At 40.3% G+C, this 20,345-nt stretch overlaps 1 protein-coding gene across 2 annotated transcripts in view; it reads left to right on the top strand.

Moving 5' to 3' along the window:
• commd10 (COMM domain containing 10) overlaps positions 1–20,345 on the top strand; it is a 90,405-nt gene that overhangs the window by 24,489 nt on the left and 45,571 nt on the right. Inside the window, exon 6 of one of the 2 annotated variants that reach the window (XM_043711289.1) lies at positions 7,778–7,906. The exons of the other annotated variant lie outside the window; for it this stretch is intronic. Coding sequence (XP_043567224.1) covers positions 7,778–7,891 — 114 coding nt within the window. The 3' untranslated portion in view covers positions 7,892–7,906. Of the gene's footprint in view, positions 1–7,777; positions 7,907–20,345 lie in introns of those variants that run through there. 2 annotated transcript variants of the gene reach the window in all.

Consider the following 20,345-nt stretch of genomic DNA (forward strand, 5'->3'; position numbering starts at 1 on the left):
CATAAGCCATTCATGACGAAGGGATTATGCCTGAAATGTTGGTTCTCCTCCTCAGATGTTGCCTCTGCTTTTCCAGCAACACACTGTCTCAACTCTGATCTCCAGCATCTGCAGTCTTCACTTTCTTCTAGCAAGTAAAATTTGAATAACACAAATACCAGGCAATGGCCATCTTTGATAAAAGAATCTCACCACTGTCTCTCGATGTTCAATGGCATTGCCATCATTGAATTCTCACCTATCAAAACCATCAGGGTTATCATTGACTAGAGACTAGACTGAATCAATTATGTAAGTATTGTGGTGACAAGAGCAGATTCAGACTCTAGGAGTAATTTAGTGAGCATCTTGCATCCTGACTCCTCAAAATCTGACCACCATCAGCACAGCGCAAGTCAGAAGTGTGAAGGAATGCTGTTCTATTTGCCTGAACAAGTGGGTCTCCAACAACACTAAAGAAGCTTTACACCATCCTGGACAAAGTAGCAGCTTGATCGGCACCCATCCATGACATTCAGCATTCATTCCCTTTAACACTGATGTATAGAGCCATCAGTGTGTAAACTACAAATGTACTGCAGTAATTCACCAAGGTTTCTCTGACAGCACCTTCCAAACTTGTGGCCTCTACATCTAGGAGGACAAGGGCAGCAAATGTATTAGCACTCTATTACAGTGTCCTGACTAGGAACTATATCACCGATCCTTCATTGACACTCGATCGAAACCTCCTAACTCCATTCCAACACTGAGTGACCAACACCCCGAGGTCTGTGGCAGCTTGAGAAGTCTCTTCACCACTTTCCCAAGAGCAATTAGGGACAGATGATAAACGCTGACTCAGCCAATGTCCACATCCCATGTCTGAGTAAAAAATTAGTGAGTGGGCTAGTTTTCAAAAGACTGATGTGTCAGTCGGTACTATCAGATGCCTGGAGGAGCCACGATTGAGTATTTTATTTTTGGTGGGTATGTGAACTGGCTAGAGATGTTTTCACTGTTGGCAGTGTCCTTAAGGATCCTGAAAATCCAGTTGTCAAGTGGGCAGTGAAATGTTTGACTGAAGCTGCACCAGAAGTATATATGACAGCCAAAGAATTCACTTAAACTCTCCAGGCAAAGGACTCTTGGCTGTGGTATATCATGATCACGCTTGAAGAGCAATGCAAACCCAAACTATTGGAGATTGCAGGAACTATTGTTTCATAATGAGGAATTGGTTACCCAGTGAAGTCATTGGAGAGCTTTGAATGCCTTTGAAAGTTCTGTCCATTCATTGAAATTGGAATATTTCAAGAGAGCATTGTAGGGTAGTTTTACAGTAAGTTGATATTGGCAAACCATGTTTATAAGTTAACTGATAAATTGCAATGCCTGTGGACTTGACAACTCTGAACTCAAGTTATATTCTGTCAGGCATCTGCTGAATTAAGTAATCTACAGAATTGGGAAAGAGAGAAATTATCATGATCTCCAAAATCATCAGGGCCACAGATAGGGTAAATAGATGAGGTATTTTCCCTGGGGTGAGGGAGTCCAGAATTCGAGGTCATAGGTTTTGAGTGAGAGGGGAAAGATTTAAAAGGGACCCAAGGGGCAACTACTTCATGCAAAGGGTGGTGCATATATGGAATTAGCTGCCAGAGGAACTGATGGAGGCTGCGACAATTGCAACATTAAAAGGCATCTCGATATATGAATAGGAAGGGTTGAGAGGGATATGTGCCAATTGCTCACAAATGGGACTAGATTAGTTAGGATATCCAGTTAGCATGGGCGAATTGGATGGAAGGGTCTGTTTCCATGCATCTCTATGACTCTATAACTCTATCTGTTGCTTCTCTATTATCTAAATTCTCCCATCCATTTCTTTTTGAGTAAGTATAAGATTCCAATGACGGCATTCAGTAGTAGGAATGAACCACAGAAAAGTTACAGCACAGAAAAATGCTATTCTGGCAATTGTCTGAGTTGGTTGAATAAATTAACTGCCAGTTTTAATCCCTCACTGCAGAAACTGATCTGTAATATCACAAGTTACAGTGGTCAGGTTGATTCATAGTTTTGGATGGTCAGGTCTGGTCTGATGGCAAGGGGTTCAGATACAGTGAGGTTTGGGGTCTGGTCAGGCGTCTTGGAAGGTGGGGGTGTAACTGGTCTGGGGGTGGTATGGTTGGCATGTGAGGTGAGTACTGGTCAGTTTAACAGTTTGTTAGGAGTCGGACTATGTATCTGTTTGTCTAACCTTTCCTGAGTAAACATTTTACCTAAATTCATTGAAACCCTCTGAAGACTCCGATTTAAATAGAGGTTTTGGAAAGTTCCAGACAAAGAGGAGTTGCCTAGCAGAAAGTTCAATTTTCTGGGCAATTCCATTGGCGTCTGCTGTGATGGAACTTCAGCAGGGTTCCCATGTTCAACTTCTGTTTTACTCTGGAGTAACTGCTGGAATTTTCTACTGGCCAGACTGTGTCCAAGGAAATTAGGCTAGCATGTGAGTCCTCTCCATATGGAGAAGATACTTTTATCTTTCATGTTAGATAACTATATGAGAAGAGGTGGGATTGGCTTTGTCTTTTGCCCTCGTAGTGCTGGTGAGTGAAGTTATGTTCAGAATGAGAAATCGCCTTTGATTTTTGGTATGAGAATACTTCTCTTCCCCCTTAATGAAAAGGTTACAGTATGTTAGCATTTCAAACCATCTAAACATTCCTTGTTCTCTTTGTTCACAAATTAGCATTAATAAATGGTTTCCTATTCCTAAAAAGATTTCTGCTTTCCTGATTCAGACTTTCAAGAACTGAAAGGCACAAGTCTGGAGTGTAATGGAATACTGCCCACTTGCCTGCAGTTCCAGAAGTACTCAGGAAGCTTGACACTGTTCATGCCAAAACAACCCACCTGATTGGCAACGCATCCACTCCATCCACCACTGACGCTCAGTAACAGCAGTGTGTATTATCTATAAGATGCATTGCATAAATTGGCCAATGATCCCTAGATAGTTCCTTTGAAACCCACAATGACTTGCGTCTAGAAGGTCAAGGGTAACAGATACAGGGGAGTTCCATTATCTGCAAGTTTTCTTCAAAGACACTCACTACCCTGACTTGAAAATATATCATTGTTCCTTCACTGTTGCTGGGTTAAAATCCTGAAATTCCCTTCCAAATGACTTTGTGGATCAACCTATAGAGCACATGGACTGCAGTGGTTCAAGAAGGCAGTTTGCTACCATTTTATCAAGGGTTACTAGGGATGGGCAATAAATGCTGGCTAGCCAGCGAAGCCCATGTCCCACAAGTGAATTAAGAAAAAAAACTGTGGAAAGACCTTGACTGGAGTTTGAAGAGTTGCTTTTCTACTAAAGACTGATTTTGACCTTGATGTATATGTGAAGATTCCATTGTGCGAGCTACTTTGACTTGGATTTTAAATGGTTTCTGGCATGACTTGTGATGGAGTAACTACTGGTACTCAACTGGCATCTTAAATATCCAATTCATCAGACCATTGGAGGCCCCTGGTTTACAGACATCTCACTGAATCCAATACCTGTGGCCACCCTTATGTGTTATAGTTGCACTTCCTTGCCACATGGGATCCACTAGAGTTTTTCTACCAGTGTTATCTTCTAAGACTGACAGCTCATCTGCACTTAAAAAGAAATGCCTTTTTCTTTTGGATTCTGCCTGTGATATTGCTGATAATCTAGGCATTCCCTCAACGTTGCAATGCATTTCTAAAGGTATGAGTTTAATGTTGTATTTCTAAGCTGATCTTTGCATTTGAGTTGCAGCTGTAGTGGATACTGGAGACTTTGGATAGAATAGCTAACAATGGCTTGGATCATTTTCCGTTATTAATGTGACTATTATGAATTAAGCTTCACAAGAAAAATTAAGCAAATATCTAAGCAAACATTCACTTTGGCAACATGTGCAAGAGGCAATTGCAATTAGTCTCTCCCTTATCTAATAAATGAAAAATTACAGCTCTGTCATATCTCCTTGGACAAAGTCACTGTGCAGATGACATGAAGATTTGATGCAAAGTGAACTAGTTTTAACTTATTTGTGTTATTTTAGTTATATTCTGTTTCATCTGTGCTTTGTGTAGCCCTTTAATTCTGTTATTTTGCAGCACACCTAGCAACCACTTCTTACTGGTTTTGAATCTTTGTTTCATAACTGGCCATGCTAAATTGCCCATAGTGTTCAAAGATGTATAGGTTAGGTGAATTAGTCATGGGTAAATGTAGAGTATTACGGTAGTGGAATGGGTCTGGGGATTACTGTTTGGAGGGTCGGTGTGGACTTGTTGGGCTGAAGGGCCTGTTTCCACACGGTAAGCATTCTATGATTCTGTTATTGTCACTTGTGTTTTAGGATCAAGCTTTGTTTGGATTACAAAGGTACCATCATTTTGTGTAAGCTATTAGACAATCAACACTGTTATTGGTTTAAAATTGAAAAATAAGTGGTTTGAGTGCTGCTTGCATCTGAAAGCAATGACCTAGCTTTTCTTATTTAGTCAAAATTAAGTTTTTTAAAAAAAAAATGAGCTTAATTATAATGTCCTTAAAATTATGAATCGATTTTTAAAATTGAATGTCTGTTGCCTACTATGACTACCTTATGACTGCACTATATGACTACTATGCTTGGAGTAGTCAAGCATTAGTGTCATCATAAGACAGATTTATATTGGTGTTCAAGTTGTGAGGATGTTGTTTTAGAACGATCTGTGAACTCCAAATGGAGACTCTCAATGACAAAGCATTGTTAATGCCTTTCTTCCAAAAGTTGCCATTCGGGCCAGTAGTGAGCAAATGTTTGCTTTGTTTTGCAGATTTGCATTTTCTGGATCAATTATATAGGGTTCCAATAAAGGAATGCACTTCACCTCCTTTATATCATGTTTGCCCTTGGCTCTGCAGCTAACAACACTAAATATAAATGAGCCTGAAGGGAGTAACCTTATAGCTTTTGCATCCTGGGAACAATTCTTGCAGTGGATTTATCCAAAATAATATTTCCAGTGTTTCTCTCAGTTTCCTTTCATATCACCCCCTAATACTTGAAAAGAAATAGCCAGATAAAATTTATCTGAGCATGTTTTTGTGATGAATGACTTATCAGTCATGCACTTGTAAAATATTTTCATCATAGTTTCAAAGCTTTACATTTCAATATGACCTTATTCTGCACTCAATCTTATTTACTTGGGTGTTCTATGCTGAGCTTCTAGGTTGCGAAGAAGCTCCAAGTAAACTTTCACTTTACATCAAATGAGGACTTCTCCGTTCTTTCGTACATTTCATCAAGTATAGTGGCAGATATTTCGGGGAGAGGGTCAAATTCTGCCATCGGGCATATTTGGAAGTGAGGTGCAGTTAGTGGATGGGTAGAACCCTGCTGTCCAGCTCTGCCCCGTTCAAGTCTAGGGTGGGAAGTCCAGTGGATGGCCTTCTTACTTCTAGGCCAATTAAGGACTCACCTAAGCAATAATACCCATTTAAAGGCCTCTTCCAGCTTCACAGTGTCCACTCAGTGACAGATGAGGCAGTCACTATGCACGTGCCTTGTAAAACAAATTTTGTAAAATTTGCTTGCAGACTTGAGGTGGTTAGGGGAGAAACCAGCGTCCTGATTGTGCTTATCAAGGACTGTGCCTTTTGAGAGCTGCTTTGGAGAGCCCAACAGCGAACCACTATTACCTCCTTGCTTTAATCAGCCATACCAATGAAGCAGTGATGAAAAAGCATGATTGGATTAATTGATCCATTAATTCAGCCACTGATTGCCATGACAAAGATTGATAAATATGCTGTATATGTTGCTGGAATTAAAATGTAATTGTAATGACTAAAGTCAAACTTTTTCATGGTATATTATGGTCCCATTGGAGTATGAAGTCTAAACGCAATGATCCCTTATTGGTCTTTCTTTGCTAAGCCTATAATTAAATCAGCTGTATAAAAGTTTAATGAGACAGCCTTTTCCTATTGTGTTCTTTTAGTTTTGTGCCTTTTGTAAGTTAAACATCTGCAATGAACATATGAATAAAGAGCAGCCCATTGGGCTCCTGGAACCTAATTGACTGTTAATATGCAGTGTGCTGCAAGGATTGGTGCTGAGTCCACTGCCTTTTGTCATTTTATATGGATGAGTTGGATGTGAATATAGGAGGTTTGGTTAGAAAGTTTGCAGATGACACTGAAATTGGTAGTGCTGTGGACAGCGAAGAAGGTTCCCTCAGTACAATGGGACCTTGGACAGATGGGCCAATGAGCTGAGGAGTGGCAGATGGAGTTGAATCCAGATAAATGTGAGGTGCTATATTTCAGTCGGGCAAATCGGGGAAGACATCTAAATTTAATGGTAAGGTCCAAGGGAGTGATGCCAAACAAAAAAAAACCTGGAGTGCAAGTTCGTAGTTCCTTGAAAGTGGACTCACCGATAGACAGGGTAGGGAAGAAGGTGCTTGGTACACTTGCCCTATTGGTCGGTGCATTGAGTATTGGAGTTGGGAGGTGACGTTGCGACTGTACAGGACATTGATTAGGCCACTGTTGGTCTCCCTGCTATCAGAAGGATGTTGTGAAACTTGAAAGGGTTCTGAAAAAAAAATTACGAGGATGTTGCCAGGATTTGAGCTATAAGGAGAGGCTGAATAGGCTGGGGCTATTTACCTTGGAGCATCAGAGGCTGAGGGTTGACCTTACAGAAGTTTAAAGGAGAAAGTGAGGTCTGCAGATGCTGGAGATCAGAGCTGGAAATGTGTTGCTGGAAAAGCGCAGCAGGTCAGGCAGCATCCAGGGAACAGGAGAATCGTCGTTTCAAGGCTCCTGAAGAAGGGCTTATGCCCGAAACGTCGATTCTCCTGTTCCCTGGATGCTGCCTGACCTGCTGCGCTTTTCCAGCAACACGTTTCCAGCTTACAGAAGTTTATAAAATCATGACGACAGGCACAGATAGGCTGAATAGTTAGGTCATTTCTCTAGGGTAAGGGAGTCCAGAACTAGAGGGCAGAGGCTTAATAAGAATTTAAAAGGGACCTAACTGGCAACGTTTTCATGCAGAGGGTGGTGTGTGTCTGGAATGAGCAGAGGAAGTGGTGGAGGCTAGTACAGTTACAACATTATAAACGCATTTGAATGGGTACATGAATAGGAAGGGTTTAGAGGAATATGGGCCAAATGCTGGCAAATAGGAATAGGTTAATGTAGGAATTGGTCAGTATGAGCGACTCAGACCGAAGGATCTATTTGCATGTTCTACATCATTGTCTCTGTAGAGTTGATTCTTCTACATTCCCACCAACCCTCTAACTTTTCAACTCTTGCTTTTCAGAAATCTATCTTGAATTGAAGAGGGTACTAAACTATAGCCAGAATTTAATAACTTTTTGACCTATAATGCAGTTTAGCCCCACTGAAAATGCGCTTTGTTTTCCTTATTGAATACAAGCTGCTGTTCTTGACGTTTTAAACACTTGTTGGCAGTATTAACTGAAAAATGCTTCTTTTAGACTGTTTCCTGCTTTACGGTGTTGAAGGGACTCTTACACTGCAGTAGGTTGTAGAACTGAATTATCTTATTAACGTTAGTTTTTGTAAGCCAATGAAATTACTTTAGATTCATTCATGCTGATGAGTAGTTATGCTGTCCTGTGCTGATATGGGGGAGCTCCATGATTTACAAATGTTGACTAATGCATGTTATCCTATATGGGATTGTACTGTTTAAAAAAAAATTTCCTGTACTACCAACAGCTGCTTCCCATTATCCTGCATAGTGTTCTGACTTGTGAATGGACTCCAGAACGGAACCAGTTCACAACCTGGGGATTGTCTGTTTTCAGTACAAAGCATTTTACTGATTTCTGACCCCCTCCCTGCTCCAAAAGAAACATGAAGGAATTGAATGCACACTGAAGCTGCCCATATTTGTTGCTGACAGAAGCTATCATTGAACATGTCCTGAACCAATACTACCCTGAGGTTGTCTTGTTTTAATAAATTGTAGTTGTATTTTCTGCTGATAAATGTATTTTTAAAATTGACAAAATGTGAGTTAAATGTAAATAAATACTGATGCTGTGGGTGGGACAGTGAAAGATTTCCCCTATCTTGACACAGGTTTTCTTTTGTATCCTAGACTCTTCATTAATGACATAATGTGGCGGCTAATTAGAATGTTCCTGTAGCATTTGGTGATTTTGAAAAAACATCATTTAAGCAACCTCTTGTGCGTGTTATACCATCTTAAATTATATACACTTGTTGACAGATTGATTAACTGCCCTTTTTCGATTTATTTTTATGGTTAAATGAGCAAGCTCAGCTGCCATTATTTTTCTCTCTCAAAAATCGATCACAGGCTCTCTTCAATAAGAAGTTGAGAATAATGCCACAGTTTCCCACACAGCCAAGTAATTAGACAATCATGCAGCCAAAGTTCAAATTTTTTTTGGGCCAGTGTTAACATTTCATGTGGCCTGGAGATATAAAGTGAGCTTAAAAGGAATCTGTGTTGTGACCTCTGGGGGTTTCCTTTTGCTTGTCTCTGAGTAACATGAAAGATCTGAAGAAAACCTTTTGATAGCTTAAAACTTAAAAAGTATATGATGTTTGAATGTAAATTAATAAATCCAGTGAAGATATCATCAGACATTTTGTACACTAAAATGTTTGCCCTTCCAGATGTCAGATATGTCAACTGTTTGATAAATTCTTTTTTGTGGGAACAACAAGCACTGGGGTATGCCTGTAGCTTCTGGTGCATAAACATACTTGGTCACTGAGTAGTGAGCCAGGCTGACACCCACGTTGCCTCTTTGGCTTCTATTTCAACAGACATTCCCTGAGGGAGTTGGATCGGTTTCACTTAAGGGTTAAATTATCAGTTACATTGTAAAAGCAAATGGGAATCATAGAAGTGCAAGGCAGGCTAGGATGGTAGTGCACCATCAGCAATATAGAGTTGATTTCATATGAAATACAGACTATGCCTGTGAAAATCTGTTGGAAAACAGTAGATAGTGTAATGTGTTGAAATTGTTAGTAGGAAGCTTGGGCATATTCCTTTAGTTTTATACTCTGATGCTAAAACTAGCTTTCCTTGCATATAGATTAAATAAACATTGTAAAGATTTTGAGTCCTTATCAATTTATCAAGTCGTCCAATAATATTCCCCAATCAACCAATTAACAGGCCATCGGTCAACTTTCCACAGAAGTCCTGTTTGCTAGAAGTTACTGACCATTCTAAGGTTAACATCTTTCATTCTGGGCAGTGTCACCAGGAGGAATTGATGGAACTCCATCAACCAGAGGTCACATGCAGCTGAGCAATCCCTGCCAGTAATAAGAGACTTCATGTGGCAATTTAGTGCGATAAACCTCTTCACCAAGCTCCTTGTTCTCTTTGCTATTGTGAGCTTGTGGTAGTTTTAAAAAAAATTTGAACAAAAAGCTTGAAATGCTACCAGGTATTGAGATATCATAATCAAGAAAGACACCCTGTGCAGCGATATTTATTTTGTAACATTCAGTAACAATAAATTATACAGATTAATTGAATCTAGATATATCACCTTTCTTCATGGTTCTGTTTGAAATGAAATAATTTATGGCTTTCTGTCCAATCTCGTTTCACCATGCATTTGTTTAGACTTTGTTAAGAACAATTGAAAAAATATGCGTTTGAAGAGCACATTTCCAGTTTACTTCACAAGAGGGTGCTGTTGTTACATCACTAAGTTTTTGCAAATCAGCTCTGATAAAAGTAAAATGCACAGATCATTTACCTAGTGACTGACACCAGTGATCTGACCGGTTATCCATAGCAAACTGAAATTTGCAATGGAAAATCAGTTTGAAGTGGGTCTGTGCGGTTGGAAGAATAACAAATAATTTAGTGTATATTTAGTGATACTAAAAGTTTAAACATCTGAAAATCTTTACTTTTTTACTCATAAAGGAGCATATTACAGTTTGGACCACATTGCAGACTTTCAGAATTAATTGACAATCTTATAGCAATTTTGTTTAATTAAGTTCTTTCTATACTTGTATGGCTTGAGTGATTTCACTTTAGGAATGAAGTATAGTTCAGCTTCCATGTAAAGTAAAACTGAAGCCAAACATTTTATATTGGAAGTTCCATTCAGTGCTACCAACCATGTAACGAATAAAAGTTGATAAGTTAAATTAGAGTTTGTTGGGGATTGAACTTGTCTTTTGATCTCTGAAATACAATATTGTGACTCATGCAATTTAAAAAAAAATTCATAGATATTGTCTTTTTTTCCTTTGATTATATTTCCTGTGGTTATGATCATGGAAGTCTTGAATGTTGGGAAGTGGAGTATTTGTGTAGGAATAAAGTATGGGATGGAAATTGGACTAATCTCGTGAGGAGTGCCAAAGGGATAACTGGAGTTCGACTTAAAAATGAGTTGAAATGCTGGGTGTCTCTTCGTTGTCTGGCAAATGGATGTAACACAGCTTTTGAATGCAACTAATAACCTAAGTCTTCTATTGGAATAAGCCCAGAGGGAGGGAGTCAGTGGCAGATTAGTTCTTTCTAACAACACATTTGCATTATTACTGTCAAAAGAAAAATCACAGATGCAGTTAAGTGTCTATCTTTCCTTTATAATTTTCCTACATTTTAGGATTTATCCTTTTCCATTGCAGATCAGGGAGTAATGGTAAATGGCACATCTTGCTATGCTCAATGAGTGGTAAATCTAGCTGTCAAACAGAATTTAGAACTTCAGTTTATTATCCACTTGGCCACAGATCTCTGAAGGTGCTGGGCAGATTAATAGGTTATCAAAGAATGTATATGAGATATTTGCCTTTATTAGTTGAGGCAGAGGTTATAAAAGCAGGGAGGTTATATTGGAGTTGTACAGGGCTTTGGTCAGGCCACAGTCAGAGTGCAGTTTTGGTAGTCACCACACTACAGGAAGGATGTGATTGTGAGAGGGGGTTTGGAGGAAATTTACCAGCATGTTGCCTTGGATGGAGCTTTGAAGAGAGGCTGCATAAGTTCAGATTGTTTTCTTTGGAATAGAGAAGATTGTGGGAGGACATGATAGAGGTTTGTAAAATGGAGTATGCGCAGGACATGTTGAATGGAAAGCAGATGTTCCCCTTATTTGAAGGATCAAGAACATCAAAGCACACTTTTAAGGTGAAAAGCAGGAGATCAGAAGGGACTTGAGGAAATGTTGTTTGTTTCCCCTACAGAGTGGTGGAGGCCTGCAGTGTACTGTCGGAAGTTGAGACTGGTCACTTCATAACCTTTTAAATGCATTTAGTTGAGCGCTTGACATGTCATGACATGCACGGCTGTGAGACTAGTGTGGATTGTGATGTATTTTTGGCAGCACAGACGTGATGGGCCAAAGGGCCTCTTCTGTATGATTCTGTTATTAAGCCTGACTGAATTTTCAGTTTTGGGATCATTTGCAATAGAAACCTTCCCATTCAACAATTGAAAATCTGATATACTTGGAAGGAGTATCTTTAGAGTTGGTTCAAATAAGTATCCATCAGGTCAGAAGACAAGCAGAGAGTGTTTCCCTTCCTCACCTAACAGGCCTTTTGATACTGATGCTAGAAGACGTTCAGCAGAAGCGGAAGGATTCACTCAGCAAATTTATGGCATGCCCTCTGAGCTGATCAGGATCAATAAAATGAGGGTATCGAGATTGAGCGTATAGATTCAACAAGGCCACACGTTGGAAGAATTCCTCTGCTTCTCTTGGAACAGTGCCGTGGACCTTTTCATGTTCACCTTGGTCACAGCATCAGTGTCCCAGGTTTGATTCCAGCCTCCGATAACTGACTGACTTTGTGGAGTTTGCACATGCTCCCTGTGTCTGCGTGGGTTTCCTCCCGGGTGCTCCGGTTTCCTCCCACAGTCCAAAGATGTGCAGCTCAGGTGAATTGGCCATGCTAAATTGCCCATAGTGTTAGATGCATTAGTCAGAGGGAAATGGGTCTGGGTGAATTGCGCTTCGACGGGTCAGTGTGGACTTGTTCGGCCGAAGGGCCTGTTTCCACACTGTAGGGAATCTAATCTAATCAAAAATCAAAAGATACAGGAGCTGTGTGACAGGATGCCAATTTTTTTATATTAGTTGATCAAATCTATTACAAGTGAGAGTTTCAATTTTGTGTCTGCAGATACCTTTTTTTATTCACTTTGTGGAATGTGGACATCACTGACCAGCATTTACTGTCCGTCTCTTGTTACCCTTGTGAATGTGGTGGTGAGCTGCCTTGAAACTGTTGCCGTTCACCTGCTGTGGGTTGACCCACAAATTATCTTGCTGTCAGTAGAAACTATTCATGTGATAGACATCCTAGAAGTACCATCACCTCTGAGTTCAAAGCTTGTTGTCAATATACTGGCTTATCAGGATAAAATTTTAGCAAAGTAGGTTTTTCTGCTCGGACAAAAAAAAACAGTTGCCTGCTGTTAGGAGATCACCAACTGTAATACCATGTACCATTTAATGTTACACAGTTGCTCAGCTGTTCATGAGGCAGACACCCACTGATTGCAGTGAATAGTGTAGGTGCACCCTTCATTACAATAGCTTTAACCTCAGGTGTTCGAATGTGGTCAGATTGGTGGTTAGTAGACAAAATCTTAGTGTCAAATGTGAAGAAATGCAAAGCTTTGACAGCGTGAACAGAAGCACATGGTAGGGTAACAACTGAAGAGAAAACAAAAGTTGCTACCGATCGATGAACAGAATAAAAAAATGTGAATAGTAGACAAGTATGCTGTCTTGAAAAATCAAGACTATTAGCACATCTGTCCTTTGTTTGGATTTGTGTAATCCTATCATGACGCAAGTGTTAATAGCTAAACTGTCTCTAAATTGTAATCAGATTACACCTGAATATGTTTGCTCTTCACTATCACATCTCCGTATGGGCTCAATTAGAAATTCACTTTAGTCAGGATCTTTGTAACTTACAGATTCAGTTCAATTAAGCAGAGTCAACTTGATTTTAAGGAAGGGAATAGTGTTTGGCATACAAACTGGGAACATAAGCAGGCATTTACTCCCTTGAGTTTTGACAAATTTGTTGATTTTCTTTTTGAGAATGTACTGCGCATGGTGGATAAGAGGGAGCTGGTAGATTTGCTGTTCTTGGATTTCCAAAAGCTCATTTGATAAGAACCACATTTTAAAAAAAAAGGTTACTACACGAGGTAAGACTTTGTGATGCTCTACTTAGCACCATGCTAATAAGAAACAGAATAGATGTTATTTTCAGATTTGGCAAACTATAACTAATGTGCTGCCACAGAGATCAGTGATTGGGCCTCAACTGTTTAGAATTGCATTTATGATTTGAATGAAGGGACCACTGTAGTGTAGCCATGTTTGTTGACAATACAAAGATAAGTGGAAAGCAAACTGAGGTGCAGAATCTGCAATGAGATATGGATAGGATGAGTGAATGTAGAAGAATTTGATACATGGACCATCATGTGGGAAATTACAAAGTTGTCAACTATAATAGGGTTAGAAAAACAAACTAAAATAAATTGCTGGAAACACTCAGCAGGTCTGGCAGCATCTGTGGAGAAAAAGCAGAGTTAGTGTTTCTGGTCCAGTCACCCGAGAAAAACAGAATACTGTTTAAATGGGGACACTACAAAATGGTGCAGTTTAGAGGTATCTGGGTGGTGTCCCATATGAAACTCCATAAACATTATCATACACACAGTACTTAAAAAGGCAATTGGAATGTTAAGGGGGTGGAGCCTCTACATCAGGATGTCTTACTATAATTGGATAGACTGTTAGTGTGAACACAACTATAATACAGAAAAGGTTTTCGATTCCTTATTTAAAGAGGTGGATACTTGTATTAGAGGTAGTTCAGAAAATGTCACTGATTCCTGGGGTGAGAATATTGAGGAATGGTTGAACAGGTTGGGCCTGTACTCATTGATGTTTAGCAGAATGAGAGGTTATCTTACTGAAACACCTGATTACGATGGGGCTTGAGAGATGCTCAGAGGATCTCTCCCCACATGCAGCAAGTCTAGTTTCAGCACAGGTCTCATTTAAGTCAAATGCAGAAGAATTTATTTTGTTCTTTGGTTGTTAATATTTGGAGTTCTGTACCCAAAATAGCTGAGATATTGTGTAAACCCTGAACTTAAGGAATAACCAGTTGTGTGTAAAGGTTGCTGCATGACTTCGCCACAAAGTCATTTTCTTTCATAATCTTATGCATATGTTGACCCCTGACTCGCGCTCAGTCTTGCGCTCTCACTCTCCACTGAAGTAAACCTCCTGTTGGTCCAAATCTACTTGATAGAATCATACAATAGTAAACCATTAAGGGCAACTGTTCAACTCCTTTTTGTCTGTGCACATCTTTTTGGCTGCTTTTGTCCTATCTTTTGGGGGGAGCAGCCTTTGCACTGTAACTCTGAGATAACAAGATGATCAGAGGGTTTCAGTCTCTCCAAAATGTTACTCATGTAAATGTTCTGTGTTTTGTGACTAAAGGTTCAAACATAGAAACTCATTCAATTGGGTTTCTATTGTGTATTCCAGGTTGCGACAGACTTTTGAACTTTGAGGCAAATGCAGGTAATGGGAAACAGACTGAAAAGTTGAATTGAAACCAAGATTGAGTTATAGACTCAGTCATAGAGATGTATAGCATGGAAATAGACCCATTGGTCTGACTTGTTCATGCCAACCAAATATCCTAAATTAATCTAGTCCTATTTTCCAGCGATTGGCCCATATCCCTTCTAAAACCTTCCTATTCATGGACCCATCCAGATGCCTTTTAAATATTTCAATTGTACCTGCCTCCATCACTTCCTCTAACAGATCATTCCATATACACACCATCGTCTGTGTGAAAAAGTTGCCCTTTTGGGTCCCTTTTATATCTTTCCCCTTTCACCCTAAACCTATACTCATTGGATTCCCCTACTCTGGGGAAGGAAAACCTGATTTAATTTTATCAAATATTATTTTATTGAATGGCAGAATGGGTTTATGGGGATGTCTGGCCTATTTCTTATTTTCTAATGTTCAAATAATGCAGTCCCTTGAATTAGCTAGCTTAAAACAGCCTACTACACTCGGGGGGGTGGGGGGGGGGGAGAATGCTAGCTCTTTTTCTCAGCATCTGTGTCTGTACTTTAGCCATTTGGGAAGCCTTTATTCATCCAGTAAATAATCAAAGGAAGACTTGCGTTTATATGATGCCTTTCATGACTTCAGGATCATGTTTTGCAGCCAATGCTTCTTGATAGTTCCCAATTTATAAATGTTTCAATTGAAGAAAATTGTAATAGTTATTCGAAAGCAATTCTACCTGGGGACATCACAGGAAAACATCCGTTCCTTATTCTTAAATCTCTCCCTGAATTAATTCCAATTCTCTACAACTGTGATTGAATTGCTAACAAAGGCCTCTTTGTATCAGTTGCATTATCTTGTACATAGTTAAAAATCTCGCAACACCAGGTTATAGTCCAACAGATTTAATTGGAAGCACACTAGCTTTCAGATCGACGCTGCTTCATCAGGTGATCACCTGATGAAGGAGCGTCACTCCAAAAGCTAGTGTGCTTCCAATTAAATCTGTTGGACTATAACCTGGTGTTGTGATTTTTAACTTTGTACACCCCAGTCCAACACTGGCATCTCCAAATCATATCTTGTGCATGTAACACTCTTATGTGATTCATGATACTAGCTGGTGTGTCCAGCTGATTATCCAATGTTACTGTGCTACCTTAGTAAACAATGTCACAGGAAGTTGAATTCTCTAGCAAAATCTGTTGATTCTGAGCAAAACGTTTATTTCTATTAATTTACTAATACCTAAGAAACTAATTGCTTTATTTAAATAGGTAAGTATCTCCCACTGATTCTACACATCACAAAGTGAGATTTTCAACTTATTTGTTTTCACTGCTGGAGGTAGTTAATGGATGAAGTAGCATGATGAAATTTCATCCTTGACGTCACCATTAGGTGCAGTTAATTACTTTAATTGCATGAAATAGGAAGTGAGAGATTTCATTATTAACACTCCAAACTAAATCATTTAAGGTTCTGTATTTGGGTCAATGACATGGCATTACTGTTTGAAAGGATTCTTTTGAAACGTATTACAAGCTTAATTGTAATCCCTAACAATGCAATTAACTTTTGTAATGACTCTGGTTGTGATGTATTGGGTTCATGAAACTCTTACTCTTTTGTGAGATTGTAGTTTTGCTTTACAATCTGAACAGTGTTGATTTGTTATCCAGCTTGTGCATATAAATCTTTGTTTTGGAGCATTGTGCACAAGTGGGGACAAAATGGATGGACAATCAGATGGATGCATCAAGCAGAATGATTTGATGTGAAAGGGTATTCAGCCCATCGAGTCCACATCAACCCTCTGAAGAGCATTTCACCAAGGTCCTCGTCCTCGTCCTATGAGTAATTGAACTAGCCAACCCATCCCTACACATTATGGGCAATCTACCTAACCTGCACACTTTTAGACTGATGAGAGGAAACCAGAGCACCCAGAGGAAACCTAGGTCCCTAGTGCTGTTAGGCAGCAGTGCTAACCACTAAGCACCGTGTCGCCCAAAACCAGCATCATTTGTATATATCTGCAAGATGTCTTAATACCAGCATGACAGTCCGGTAAGTGAAGTTTTGTGGTGCAAACCATTGTCTAGTTCAGAAGTGAATGCAAAGAATTTTCTGTATATATTACAAGACAGTTATTGTACAACTGATCCCAAAATACCTTTTGAGATGGTGATGGCTGTGTGTACCTTCAACTACCACCCCTTTTTACTAGCCAAGTTTCTCATTTGAATTATAGAATGGTTGCAGCACAGAAACGAGCCATTTGTCCCATCATGGCAAAAGTGATGTTTGCAGATGCTGGAGTTCAGAGTCTAGGTTAGAGTGGTGCTGGAAAAGCCAGTCATCAGAAATGAAAGCCCTTCAAGGGCTTTTGCCCGAAACGTCGATTTTCCTGCTCCTTGGATGCTGCCTGACCTGCTGTGCTTTTCCAGCACCACTCTAATCTAGACTCTATTTGACCCATCATGTTCATCCTGTCTGCTTTCACCATTCTTTTTTTCTAAAGCTCTACAAATGTTTTCACTTTAGCTGCTTTTTACAGCCATGATCACATCTGACTTCGCCATTCTGTTAGTGCATTCCGATCCTAATTACTAACTGCAAGAATGTTATTGCTGTGTCATCATTAGTTCCTTTGTCAATCATTTTAAATCACTGTCCTCTAATTCCTGATCTTCCCACCAATGGAAGCAGTTTCTCTCTGTTTACTGTTTCTGGATCCTGACTTTTAGCATTTCCTCTCAAAACCTCCCTCGCCCCCCCTCTACGGAAAACAACAATAGTTTGTTCAAACTAACCGTGCAATTGAGCTCTCTTTCCTAAACTCTTTCCATAAATCTTTTCTAACCCCTCTCCAAAGCCTTCATATTCTTTGTAAAGTGCCGTTGCCAGAATGAAGTGCATTCTTCTGGCTGAGGCCAGATTTGTGTTTTATGAAGGGTCCTCATTATTTTAATTCCTTAAGTATGCTGTTCCATTTTTTTTTTCCTCTTCAATTTTATTCTCCTATCCAATTTTCCTCTTTAACCCTCCCTTTCATTACCACTGTTCCCCTCCATTTTACTGCCACCACACCTGGGCATGACAAACCAAATGTGAAACCTCTGAAAATTTCTACCTAGATTCTGAAACAATTGGGTAAGCTTCAGAAAGTCATGTGCATGAGAAATCATATCTCATGAACTTGATTTGAGTTTTTTGAAGAAGCAAAAAAGAGGATTGATGAGGGCAGAGCGGTGGGCATGATCTATATGGACTTCAGTATAGCATTCAACAAGGTTCCCTATGGGAGACTGGTTGGCCAGGTTAGATCTCATGGAATACAAGGAGAACTAATTGTTTGGATACAGAACTGGCTCATAGGTAGAAGACGGTGATGGTGGTGGAGAATTGTTTTACAGGCTGGAGGCCTGTGACCAGTGGAGTGCCACAAGGATCGATGCTGGGCCCACTACTTTTCGTCATTTATATAAATGATTTGGATGTGAACATAGGTATATTTAGTAAGTTTGCAGATGACACCAAAATTGGAGGTGTAGTGGTCAGTAATGGTTACCTCAGATTATAGCGGGATCTTGATCAGATAGGCCAATGGGCTGCAGAGTGGCAGATGGAGTTTAATTTAGATAAGTGAGGTGCTGCATTTTGGAAAAGCAAATTGGGGCAGGTCTTATACATTTAGTGGTAAGATCCTAGCGAGTGTTGTTGAACAAAGAGACCTTGGAGTACAGGTTCATAGTTCCTTGAAAGTGGAGTCACAAGTAGATAGGATAGTGAAGAAGGCGTTTGGTATTCTTTCCTTTATTGGCTAGAGCATTGAGTATAGGAGTTGGGAGGTCATGTTGCGGCTGTACAAGACATTGGTTAGGTCACTGTTGGAATATTGTGTGCATTTCTGGTCTCCTTCCTATCGGAAGGATGTTGTAAAACTTGAAAGGGTTCAGAAAAGATTTATAAAGATGTTGCCAAGGTTGGAGGATTTGAGCTATAGGGAGAGGCTGAACAGGCTGGGGCTATTTTCCCTGGAGCGTTGGAGGCTGAGGGGTGACCTTATAGAGGTTTATAAAATCATGAGAGGCATGGGTAGAATAAATAGACTAGGCCTTTTCTCTGGGTTGGCTGAGGCCAGAACTAGAGGGCATAGGTTTAGGGTGAGAGGTGGAAGGTATGAAAGAGATCTAAGAGGCAACTTTTTCACACTGAGGGTGGTACATTTATTGAAATGAGTTGCTACACGGAGTGGTGGAGCCTGGTACAGTTGCAATATTTAAAAGGTACCTAGATATGTATGTGAATAGGAAGAGTTTGGAGGGATATGGGCCAGGTGCTGGCAAGTGTAACTAGATTAGGTTGGGATGTCTGGGCTGGCATGGACAAGTTAGATCGAAGGGTCTGATTCCGTGCTGTACATCTGACTCGAAGTCTTAATCTTTTCATGATTGCAGAGCATCTTACTTCAGCTTCAGTTTTATAATTTGTTTGTTTTGGCTTCTGTTACCTTTAACTGAGTGAGGGAAATTGCTCCAAGAAAGAGACCAAATGCTGTACTATTTCTTCAAACCGTGTTCTATCCTCCAGGCTCCATAACAATCCAGTGAAATATGAACATTATTTAGATTTAGATTTAATTACAGTGTGGAAACAGGCCCTTCGGCCCAACAAGTCCACACCGACCCGCCGAAGCGAAACCCACCCATACCCCTACGTTTACCCCTTACCTAACACTACAGGCAATTTAGTATGGCCAATTCACCTGACCTGCACATCTTTGGATGGTGGGAGGAAACCGGAGCACCCGGAGGAAACCCACGCAGACACGGGGAGAACGTGCAAACTCCACACAGTCAGTCGCCTGAGGCGGGAATTGAACCCGGGTCTCTGGCGCTGTGAGGCAGCAGTGCTAGCCACCGTGCCACCCACAAATATTGGTAATATTGGTAGAATATTATTAAGTCCGACTAACCATAAATGGTGAGGTGTATTTCTGTAGCCCCAGCATATTGCACTCCATGGATTACTTCTACAACTATTTCTACAACTATCAGTCAGAATATTCGGAGTGGAAAGCACTGTCAGATTACCATCTGTTCATTTTGTTTTAACGTTACTAACGAGCTCTGTATATTTAGCTGGGAATTTCAATCCTAGCTCTTCCAGAAATGTGTGTACTTGAAATCAAAACTCTTCCCAAATTCTGTAGGAAAGTAGAAGTCTAACTGTGCTGCCTTTTACAACAGTCAGTGTGCCATGCTGAGATTTAAAAGTCCAGCGACATGGCTAGACACCTGCCCCACTGAAATCATCTCTACCGACCTCGACACTGTCCTATCCCCCCTAGTCCAGGAACTCCCCACATACGTTCGAGACACCACCCACGCCCTCCACCTCCTCCAAGACTTCCGTTTCCCCGGCCCCCAACGCCTCATCTTCACCATGGATATCCAATCCCTCTACACCTCCATCCACAATGACCAGGGCCTCCAAGCCCTCCGTTTCTTCCTCTCCAGACGTTCCCAACAGTACCCCTCCACCGACACACTCATTCGTTTGGCCGAACTGGTCCTCACCCTTAACAATCTCTCCTTTGAATCCTCCCACTTCCTCCAGACCAAAGGGGTAGCCATGGGCACACGTATGAGCCCCAGCTATGCCTGTCTCTTTGTTGGCTACGGAGA

Source organism: Chiloscyllium plagiosum, chromosome 2 (genome assembly GCF_004010195.1).
Source record: "Chiloscyllium plagiosum isolate BGI_BamShark_2017 chromosome 2, ASM401019v2, whole genome shotgun sequence".
Classification (NCBI taxonomy): Eukaryota; Metazoa; Chordata; class Chondrichthyes; order Orectolobiformes; family Hemiscylliidae; genus Chiloscyllium; species Chiloscyllium plagiosum.